The sequence below is a fragment of the Olea europaea genome, chromosome 15 (assembly GCF_002742605.1).
Source record: "Olea europaea var. sylvestris chromosome 15, O_europaea_v1, whole genome shotgun sequence".
Taxonomy (NCBI): domain Eukaryota; kingdom Viridiplantae; phylum Streptophyta; class Magnoliopsida; order Lamiales; family Oleaceae; genus Olea; species Olea europaea.
Genome location: NC_036251.1, coordinates 10,058,648 through 10,070,156, shown reverse-complemented (window position 1 = coordinate 10,070,156; position 11,509 = coordinate 10,058,648). Strand labels below are relative to the sequence as shown.

Below are 11,509 nucleotides of genomic sequence, written 5' to 3'. Positions count from 1 at the left end.
TTCTAACTCTCAGAAGTGGATTGATACTATGAAAGATGAGATAAAGTCTATGAGAGACAATGACGTTTGGGATCTTGTCGAGTTGCCTAAAGGTGTAAAGCCCATTGGTTGTAAGTGGATATTTAAAACCAAGAGAGATTCAAAAGGCAATGTTGAGAGATATAAAGTTCGTCTAGTCGCTAAAGGCTTTACTCAAAAAGAAGGCATAGACTACAAAGAGATTTCTCTCCGGTATTTTCGAAAGACAATAATGGCACTAATGGCTCATTTTGATCTAGAGCTACATCGGATGGATGTCAAGACTGCGTTTCTCAATGGAGACCTTGATGAGACAATCTACATGGTACAACCAGAAAACTTTGTATCAGGAGATCCAAAGTCTATGGTTTGTAAGTTGAAGAAATCCATCTACGGTCTCAAACAAGCTTCCCGTCAATGGTATCACAAGTTCCATCAAATCATTACCTCGTATCGTTTTGAGGCATATGTTGTTGATGACTGTGTATATCATAAGTTCAGGGGGAGTAAATATATCTTCTTGGTATTATATGTTGATGCTATTCTACTCGCTAGCAGCGATATAGGCTTACTGCATGAAACCAAGAAATTTCTAACGAAGAAATTCGAGATGAAAGATCTTGGGGATGCCTCTTTTGTATTGGGTATTCAGATACTGAGAGATCGTTCTCGAGGTATCCTTGGACTGTCACAAAAGAGCTCTATCAATAAGGTTTTGAGTAGATTCGGCATGAAAGATAGTAGACCAGGAGACACGCCCATCTCTAAAGGAGAAAAGTTTAGTCTAAAACAGTGCCCCAATAATGATCTTGAAAGAGAAGAGATGCAGAAGATTCCCTATGCGTTAGTGGTAGGGAGTCTAATGTACGCTCTAATTTGTACTCGTCCCGACATAACATTTATAGTGGGAGTTTTGGGTAGATACTTGAGTGATCCTAGCATGCAACATTGGAAAGCAGCCAAACGCATGATGCGTTATTTGAGGAGAACAAAAGACTATATGCTCACTTATCGAAGATTAGATAGTTTAGAGATCATCGAATTCTCTGACTCTGATTTTACGGGATGCCAAGATAGCAGACGCTCCACATCAGGCTACGTCTTTATGTTGGCTGGAGGAGCTATCTCATGGAAGTCTGCTAAATAGACTCTCATAGCTTCTTCAACCATGGTTGCGGAGTTCATTTCTTGTTATGAGGCATCCAACCATGAAATATGGCTACCAAACTTTGTCACTGGAGTATAAGTGGTAGATGGCATTGACATGCCATTAAAGATTTATTGTGACAATAACTCAGCGGTGCTTTATTCCAACAACAAATAGGAGTTCGACAAAATCGAAATTTATTGATATCAAGTTTCTAGTTGTTAAGGAGAGAGTTCAAGATAAACAGATTTCCATAGAACATATAGGAACAAATTCCATACTAGTAGACCCACTAACCAAACGCTTGACGCCTAAGGTCTTTCATGAGCACGCTGCTCACATGGGCGTTATTTCCGAGGATATTCTGGTCCAGTGTGAGTCAATTTTATGTTCTATACGTTTGCTTTAAACATTGAATTATTTAACCTTCTGCAGAATAAAGTTGATGGTCTATGATTCTATTTCTGAGTTTACTTGCATTTTCATTGTGCAATGTTTGCATTGCATTAAGGACTTTGGAATGATCACTAAAGACTAAAGAATGACCAGTTGGAAATAGGCATGTTTGAGATCACATTTAACGTAAATTTCCATGCTACTCATCCATATTTGATCTATGTCATTAAGTGTATTGATATGGTGATCGTCATGGTTTAATCACGACTATATTGTGATGAAAGTTGCAGTGGTTTCATTATTAATATATGAGATGGACAAGATTGTTTAAGGAGCAGTCTAAGGATAAATAGCATACAGATGCGCGCCTAAGGAATTTGTAATATAATTGTTTAAGGAATAATATGTAGCTAAGTATGAGATTGTTAGGAAAACACGGTTTTCCTAACTTAATATGGCAACATATTAATACAATTATATTAGTTATTTAATATAAAGGGCAAAAATCAAGTGGTCTATTTTGGTATGCCCATAGATTTCTCAAATTAATGTGGGCTAATTGAGTGGATACCGGCCAATATTGCTCTAATTAAGGGATAATGGAAACCTTAATTAAGCAGTATATAAAGGATATTTCGGTTATGGTCCCTAATATACCAAATCACACACTTTTTCCCTTCTCCCCATCAAGAAGAGAAATCACAGTCTCATTGAGGAATAAGGCGATTTGGTGAAGATCACAAAACTACCCTCTTCATTTGAATTCATCAGTACGTGGTCGATTGTCGCAGTAATTCCGCAACAGTAGACAATCGTTCATAATGGATACAGGTATATAATCCGAATTTATAAATCCGATTAATTTGGCATGATGTTGATCCTAGGATTTAAATTATTTTGATCTAGGATATTTGGATCTAATTTGAATTTTCTAACACTGACACCGTAGGACATGCAAGGGGCTTTACTCCAACCATTTTAGTGCGATCTAATATGTCACAAATATACTTAGTCTGATGCAAGTGGAGACCTTGTGAAGTCCTATCAGCTTCCACACCTAAAAAATAGGACAAGGAACCAAGATCATTGATATGAAAAATACCGTGCAAGGTGTGGATAAGGTCAGAAATCAGGGAGCTGTTGCACCCTGTGACCAATATGTCGTCCACGTATATTAAGATAAAAATTTTGGTGTTGGCAGTATGTAAAGAGAACGGAGAATAATCCTTGACTGATTCCTGGAAACCAAGTTCAATCAAATTAATGTGATAATCGTTTGAACCATGCTCTTGGAGCCTGTTTAAGGCCATAGAGAGATTTTTGTAATCTGCAAACATAATCAGGTTTTGTATCATAAATAAAACCCTTTGGTTGTTCCATAAACACCTCTTTATCAAGAAATCCATGTAAGAAAACATTGGACACATCCAATTGTCGGATAGACCAATAAAAGTGAACTACTATTGCCAAAACCAGTCGAATGGTTGTAGGTTTAATAACAGGTGAAAAGTTTCATGGAAGTCAATCCCGCTTCTCTGATCATACCCTTTAGCTACGAATTTGGCTTTATAATGCTCAACACTACCATCTGGTCTTCTTTTAACTTTGTACACCCACTTGTTTAGCACAATATGTTTATCAAGTGGTCGTGGACATAAGGACCAAATGCCATTTTCCATCAATGTATCAAATTCTCTACCCATTGCAGCACGCCATTATGGATCAGAAACTGCTTTAGTATAGCTAGTTGGTTCAGGAATGTCTTGTACTACAGAAAAAGCTTGCAAAGGATATCGCATAGAGTAGAACAATTTGTAGTCTGAGAATCGTTTTAGTCTTGAGTTACCTGTTTTAGAACGAGTTTGGATATGACTCACGACAGGCTAGACATTTGGAATGTTTGGAGAGACCTCTAGATCAAGCAGATTACTAGTGTCGAATATCTTAGATAGGGATTGTACATTAGGAGATATGTAAGGTACAATAGTTGTTTGGTCGAGGGGTCTTGGTACGTCAGGGGAGCAGTCAGGAGTTGAAGATTGATTTGGAGAATCTAAATTTGAGAGATTATGTATGGGAATTAAAGGACCATGTTGTTCAGGATCATATTCTGGGTTTGTAATTTAGGGTGGCAATTCTGCACAATTTGTGTTAGGTAATGAAGTACTTGATATAATTGAAGTAGGAATTATCGTAGGCTTACCTGCAGTAGAATTCTGACTTAGAGATGAGTTATGCTCGGCCAATTCCTTAGCTGGGAAAGATTGATCATCAAAGACTACATGTCTTGATATGTATACACGTTTGGTAGCTAAGTCAAAACACCTGTACTCCTTTTGACAATTGGAATATCCAGGGAAAAGATACTTCTTACTTCTAAACTCTAATTTGTGGTCATTGTATGGTCTTAGAAGAGGGTAACATGCACAACATAATTTGGTTCAGTTTTATGAAGTAAAAAAATGATGAGTATTATTATTTAAGACTTCAATAGGAAGTCCATTTATTAAGAAGACAGTAGTAAGGAACGAATCAACCCAATATTCTGGTGATAAGTTTGACTTTGCTAATAATGTGAGTCCGACCTCTTGTATATGTCGATGTTTTCTCTCAACAATACCATTTCGTTGAGAGGTATGTGGGACAAGTTAAACGATGGTGGATCCCTTGTGTTATCAAAAAAAAATTAAACTAGTTCGAGGTAAATTTTCCACCATTATCTATTTGTATTTGTTTAATTGAGATAGAGAAAAAAAAATTTCCACAATTGTTTTAAACTTGACAAAAGTGGCAAACACATCAAATTTCTATTGCAAAGGATATAACCATGAATAACGTGAATAATCATCATCAAATAAAACATAATACTTATATCCACCAATCGATTTGACAAGAGAAACCCATACATCAGAGTGTACCAAAGTTAGGAGAATTAAAGACTGACGACTACTAGACTCTGTAAAAGGGAATTGCTTAGCTTTGCTGAGTTGACAAGCTGAGCCAAAAAAAAAATTATTTGCATGGCCTTTGACAGATAGTTTATTGGAATGAAAATAAAACATCTAAAACAGCACTAGAAGGATGGCCTAGTATGGAGTGCCAGGTTTCTGTATTAGCTTGAACCCCTATGTTTGCAGAGAGACACATGAGGCTCTTATGAGATGTCTAGTACCCAGCCATTGGATATAAGTCATTTTCAACCGCACCTCGAAGTAAAATTTTGCCTGTAAGGTTCTTCTTCATGATAAAATCACTAGTAGTTAGTATAAAGTAACAATTATTATCTAAACAAAATTGATTAATAGAAATAAGATTTGTGGCTGCTTGTGGACAATGAAGAATTTTGTTTAGATGAAATTTGAAGTGACCTAGTCTAAAGGATGAGGAACCATTATGTAGAACTAGCAAACTCGAACCATTGTCGATAGTCACAGATTCTGCTTCACGAAAGGGCTACAAATTGGTAAGATTAGCTGCATCTGATGTTATATGTGCATTGGCACCACTGTCCATATACCAAACTTGATGATCATACGTGGCATTGCTCTCAGTAACCATAGCTGCCAGATCCTGAGGACGATATCTGCCTTGATAGGAATAATCAAGACGGTGATAACAATCAATAGCAGTATGCCCAGATTTACCACAAATTTGACAGACAGTACTGTTTGTTTTGAATTCGCTGAGTAATGGGTCTAGCATGTTGCTGAGATCGAGGGTTGGAGGAGCCTGCTTGCTGCATCTTTGCTGGAGAAAGTGGTGGTTTCAACTTCTTTATATAAGCTGGCATCTTTAGCTTATTTGCAGCAAAGGCAAAGTGACCACTGTCCGAATTTGGAGTAGACAGATTTATGTCCAGGAGGTTTTCATAGCCCAAAAGATCTACTTGAAAGTCTTCGAGCGTGAAGTCATTATCACGTGAAGAAAAATTAGAAGATGTGATAAATGGCATGTAGGAGATTTGTAGACCTCCAAGAAAAATATTGATCGGGTCCTGTTCATCGACCGGCTGGCCAGCTGTTGCCAGATGGTCTGCAATATTTTTTGGCATTGTCAAGATACTCTCAAAGCAGGTTTTATTACCTTGAGTGAACATTTGAAGTTGACGTTTGAGATGTGAAACGCGGGAACGTGCACTTGTTCGGATGTTTTCAATCCATATATGGTGGAGACAAGTCTTTCAGAAAGAGAAGCAAGTATCCATCCAAGGACACAGGCATCTTTCTTCTGCCAAACAAAATAGGCAGAATTTAATGAACCAGTGGGGAGATCTTTGGGAAGACAGACTTCAGTACCATCTATGAAGCCAACCATATCGTAACCTCTAAGCAGATTAAGAGCCCGTATTTTTCATGCCAGATAATTGTGGGAACCTTCAAGTTTGACAGAGATGGTGGTGGCAGATGGGGGAAAGAAAGGTGCTAGAGTAGTGTAGTTGGTGTTGTTGGTGGCCATTTGGATTATGCGGAAGCTTAAGGAAGGATCGTTTAAAAAATAGTGTAAGTTTTTAGAATGTTAGGCTGATACCATGTAAAGAATTATTTACTGAACATGGACAGATAAATGCAGAGAATTTATGGCTTGGCTTCTTACTTAGCTTTGAATATTTGTACATTTTAACTATAATACACGATTGTATAGGGGAAAGATAAGATATCTCTCTAGCTGGAGATACTTGAAACAGATGGGACTCTTAATGCACTACCAGAATGGAATCTTGTTCCCTGATTTTCTGCCAAAGTATCTGACTGTCTAACACTTTACAAGCTTTAGATCGCTGCTTATCTCAACTTTTCTTGTCTGCTTAGCAGTTGTTTGTATACACGGTGCATTCCTTGTTTCCGAAGATTTGTTCCTGAACATAAGTTGGAGAAAAGCCCAAGCAGCTTGCTTTACGAGACGTTGTGGATGCAGATATCGAATCCTAATTGAGCTTGCTGAGATATCCTGGGCCTCGAGGAGTTTATTGCAACTGAGGATAAAAAGTCTTTTGGTGAAGTATAGCCGTGGGAGGCTGGCTTGATTGAAAACAACTCGAAATCATCGGAGGGAAATGATGATGAGGCAGAGACGGAGTTCGTGTTTTGTGGTGGAGGAGGCAAAGGCGAAGTTGTGGTGGAGAAGGGTAAGATTGGAGGGGATCACCTCAACTGAGGTTGAGATGGAGTTCCAACGCGGGGGTATGAAGGGCGTGTTGGGTGGGAGAGAGAGAGAAAGGGGAAGATGATTGTTTTTTTCTTTTTTGATTTTTTAATTTGATTTATTTGTACTTTTTCAGAAAAAAATTTGGAAGTCTAATTGCAATTTATTCTTTATTTTTCTTTTATTTTCTTTTTGCTTTATTTAAATAGGAATGCATATTTATCATTTTACAATTTTTAATTAAGAAATTGGATAAAAATAATATTTTACACAATGCAACATGGTAATAGGGGTAAAAATACAAAAATTTGAAACATATGGACATTTTGCACACTAAAAGCCAAACGTAGAAACATTTTATGCTAATAAGCCGTTACATGCTTCTTCTTCTTCTTGATCGGTACACGTCAAATTAGAATATAGTATGATGTTCTATTTATAATACAACACTAGTTACTCATTTTCTACTATAATAATTAAAAAGAGTAGGACGAACGTTCGCGTCAATCACCAATGTCATTGGCAACATTTGTCACGGTCCTTCTCAAAGCCATATATGAAAGGGTGTTAACAATGGTTGCTTTTAGGCCATCTCCAATGGGTGTTCTATTGCACCAAAATTTGGTGCAAACCTCCTTCCAACCGTTGCACCATTTTGGTGTAAAATGGTACAACATGAACAGTGTTGCATCATAATTATTTCATTTTTTCAAGATAATCATTAAGGGTATTTGTGTCATTTTCGTTTTATAATAATAATAATTAATTATGTTATTAAAGTTTATTATTTTTAATAATATAATTAATAATAATTAAGGATTTTTTTAATTTAGTAATTATTTTTGTAAATTTAACGTAATTATTTAAAATAAATTAATAATATAATCAATTATTTTCTTCAATTTAACATAATATGAAACATGTGAATAATTTAGTAATCGATAATAATTCAATATATTTGTTAATTTAACGAAGTTATGATTTAGTAATTTATATAGTTATAAAATAAATAAATAAATTTTTAAAATAAATATATTGTCAAAAATCAAAAGAATGAATAATATAATAAAACATTGTTCATCTGGTGTAAATCCTGGTGTAATGATTGGAAATGAATTTTGGTTTGATGCAAGATTTAGTACAAATTGTGGTACAACGATGAAGATGATCTTAGTACACATGGAGAAAGAGAAACAGGCAAAGTACGAAGTAACGTACTAAGATATCTTGTCCATGTACTTAAAGCTGTCAAAGATATCTTTACATTAGGACATTATAGTTTATGTATGGAGAGAGTATCACATGATTTTTCCAACATATTTTGCTACTAAAGGAAAACATCAAGCTCAAACTTTTCGTCTTTTCGTCTCAAAAATTTGAAACCAAAACGGAGATTTTACGTGTTAATTTCAAGCTTTCGTAGTCAATTCTATTGAAAAATGACACAATGAGCTATTGTGGCTGCAATTCTCCTAGGATTAAGCCTCTTCCCTCTTTTGCTTAGCACAAGATGAGAGACTTTCATCCTTTCCATATTGAATTGAGTATGCAGTACATTATATACAAATTTTTATGTGTATTGTCCTAATTTGAAGTTAGGGTTGGCCACAAAATATGCAAGTACACCAACAAATGGTGCGTTGATGTAAGTTGTGGGCTCGGATTTGCGAAAGTCGGCTCTATCATCTTCATAGGCATCATCTTCTCCGGGACCTCCAACTAGGGCCCCAACTAACACATTCGGATTAGGGTTCGATGAGTTAAAATAAATCGAACCCTCCTTGCACGCAATGAATTGGGGATGATCTTTGATGGATGGAAGCGATGAACCACGATGGTGAATCCTCCCTGGATAGTAATTACTATATCCAACCAAGTATGACATTCCTTTAGGATTATCCCCTAGAATGTAATCAACTTGCCGCTTGGCTATATGTCGAAGCATCGTTGGACTAATGCTAACACTGCCACAATTCACGGTCTGATATGATCTCTCCAAATAATTGGCGTAAACAAGCAAGAGGAACGAGATGGTGGTGGCGTGTTGTAGGTTGCTTCCACCGGGCCTGTAAATGAGACCTCCGGGAGAGAACTCTATGTGGTATGTCGAAGATTCGGGAATAAGAGTGCACATGAAGCTATCTGCTGATGCTTTGTATGTCTCCAGAGAGTACATGTTCCCTTCCAAGACTTCCTACAACAATATTTAGCAATTTTTCACATTGAAAACAAGAAAAAAACTCAAAATGTTCACCGTGTTTATATAGATCGATATTAACCTTAGATACAAGGACGTTTAGACCGGCATGTTTGTTGTCCCATCCGAATTCATTAATATTGTCATCAGCACCTAATGTTTTGATATTGGTTTGTATATAATTGAGGTAAGATTCGCCTTGAGAAGCTCTTCTTAACCATGCTGCCCCCCACAGCAATTCATCCTATCAATTAAGATTCAATAAATCAAATTAAATTAGAAGAACAACTTGATAAGACGCTCCAACTAAGCAACACAATTCAGAAAATATACTCCAGTAGTAGTTAATCTGTATCGGGTCCAGGCCTGACGTAAATTCCAGGGTAAATGTGCATTATAATTACAAGGCATAGTACCAGCATTGATTTCGTAATGTACATAAAAATAGAATGATTGGCAAAATAACTTGCCTGATATCCATCAAAATCACAGTAAAACGGGCATACAGCATTCCTGATATTCGAGTTATCGCTATAAGCCCCTCGATAACTATCTGCAAAATCAAAAACCCGGGTGGAAGTTCGTAGAAGGGTATCAGAATATCCTGGATCAGAGGATCGGAATGCAATGGAGGCGGCAGCAAGGGCTGCAGCAGTCTCCCCAGCGACATCAGAAGCCGTATCTGGAGCATCAACTGTGTACACTGTTCTAGCAGTGTCCATATCTTCTGGTCTCTCCCAGCAGTTATGGTCTAAAATTGGATCCCCCACCTGCAAAATTAGAAGTTGGGAACTTCAATTGCATCTTAAAAGTTTAAGCTGTCAATAATTTAAGCCCTCCACCAAAAGAAATTATAAACTTTCAACTTATGAATCTGCAACTCCATTTGTACTCCACTTAATGTACAAATTCAAGATTTTTAAACTAAATTACCGTGCTTTTTGTTAGATAAGCACACAACATTTTCGATTTCTCTTATTCCTAAAAGGTGATCTAGTAGGAAATTTTCCACCAATCTTTCCTTGCAATAATAGATCCACCAGTTGTTTACTCACATCAATAATCATTCGCCCCTCCCCTTCTATGGACGCTACAAGAAAAAGATATCGACGCCAATGGAAAATTTTCCTTGCTATTAACAACCTGGTTTCGGAGGAACTTATCTTTCAATTCAAAGTGGCACTGTCATCGGTGATGGCTAATTTTATCGGTTAGTCAAAAATAACTACTAAGGACAATTTTTAATTGAATAATTCTCCCTGTCCCGGGTTAGGGACAGGGAGAAAGACAGGGGCACCACGTGGCGCCCCTCCAATAGGGGGCGCCACGTGGCGCCCCTGTCCCTGACCCTGTCCCTGACCCGGGACAGGGAGCAGGGTTTTTTTTAATTACAGTGAAGTCCATATCCATTGGATAGAGCAATCAACTTGGTAGGCTGCACACATTCTTAGATGTATTGGTGCTGTAAACTTCTACCATTAAAAATTTGGTCACAAGATTAGTGGGACCAGAAGTTCAGAAAAACAGACAAACCAATGCTCCACGGGTCACGGACGTCATAAACAACTTATAATTGACCCTTTATTGGGTTAGTTCAACTGTTGTTGATTCTTGAACCACGAAAATGTCCAAAGGATTATTGTTTATTTTCACCAGATAACCCACCTAATTCTTCACATATTATATATTATCCGTACTCCGATCATTATTGTTTTTGAAAGTAGGAATTAGAGTTGAATTCGTACCTGGACGAAAATCCGATTGGGTTGAGAAACAATTTTGAGGAGATAATCCGTACCCCATTTGACTGCAACCAGCGTATTCCTCAATTCCGCCGGCGGCATATACTCGCCGAACTCAATCACACTCCAAGCCAACATTGTGGTGGTGAATGCCATCGGAAAATTGAACTTAACATTATCGCCGGCGTCGTAGTAACCGCCGGTCAAGTCCGTCTTAACCATCCACCCATCGCTGAGGCCGGAATGCCCCCGCCAATTGATTCTCTGGTTATCCGGCAAGTAACCCGATCGCTGCCCCTCGAAGAATAAAATCGATTTCGACAATGCATCAGCATAATCGTGATAACTCGACTGGAACAAACCAATGTTTGAAAGAAAAATTATGCAAAGTAACTGGAAACAGAGGAATTTCATCATTTTCATGGCTGTACTGTAACTGTATAGAATTGTATGGAATTTATTACAGTAGCCCTTTTATATAGGCCACAGAGTATAGCCGAGAGTGAGACTTAGCAGTTGTTTTATGTGTATATATATATATAGAGAAAGAGAAAGAGTGGAAGTGTCAGTTAAAACTCACATGCAGAGAAAAATGTGACTCCATTACTGTGGAGGTTCGAGCTTTTAAGTAGGGCCGTTTCGCATTAACTGTGGAGGCTAATTTTTTAGTACTTTGACTACTTTCGGTTGAGGGGAGGTTTACAACAGTTTCCTATAGAAAGATTTGAAGTCTTGTTTGGCTCTCCATTTTTAAAGGATTATGCTATACATACATCAAGGTATTCATAACAGTGTTCATCCTCCTCGTATGGAAGGGACCCACTTTTAAAATTATAATTTATCTCAAGTGAATTCCCCTCCATTTGA

At 37.3% G+C, this 11,509-nt stretch overlaps 1 protein-coding gene across 1 annotated transcript; it reads right to left on the bottom strand.

The window, feature by feature from the left end:
- Nucleotides 1-8,106: 8,106 nt before the first annotated feature.
- On the bottom strand, nucleotides 8,107-11,304 carry LOC111410091 (endoglucanase 24-like). The gene is made up of 4 exons (XM_023040278.1): nucleotides 10,646-11,304; nucleotides 9,371-9,670; nucleotides 8,983-9,144; nucleotides 8,107-8,897 (listed from the first exon to the last, which is right to left on the bottom strand). The coding sequence occupies exons 1-4, from the start codon at nucleotides 11,063-11,065 to the stop codon at nucleotides 8,274-8,276; spliced, it is 1,506 nt and encodes a 501-aa protein (XP_022896046.1). The 5' UTR covers nucleotides 11,066-11,304; the 3' UTR covers nucleotides 8,107-8,273.
- Between the last annotated feature and the right edge of the window lie 205 nt (nucleotides 11,305-11,509).

Coding starts and splice junctions, on each gene's coding strand:
- LOC111410091 (XM_023040278.1), bottom strand. CDS start 11,065: ATGAAAATGATGAAATTCCTCTGTTTCCAGTTACTTTGCATAATTTTT. Junction 9,145..9,370: donor GTGATTTTGATGGATATCAG/GCAAGTTATTTT, acceptor CTTAATTGATAG/GATGAATTGCTGTGGGGGGC. Junction 8,898..8,982: donor TAAACGTCCTTGTATCTAAG/GTTAATATCGAT, acceptor ATATTGTTGTAG/GAAGTCTTGGAAGGGAACAT.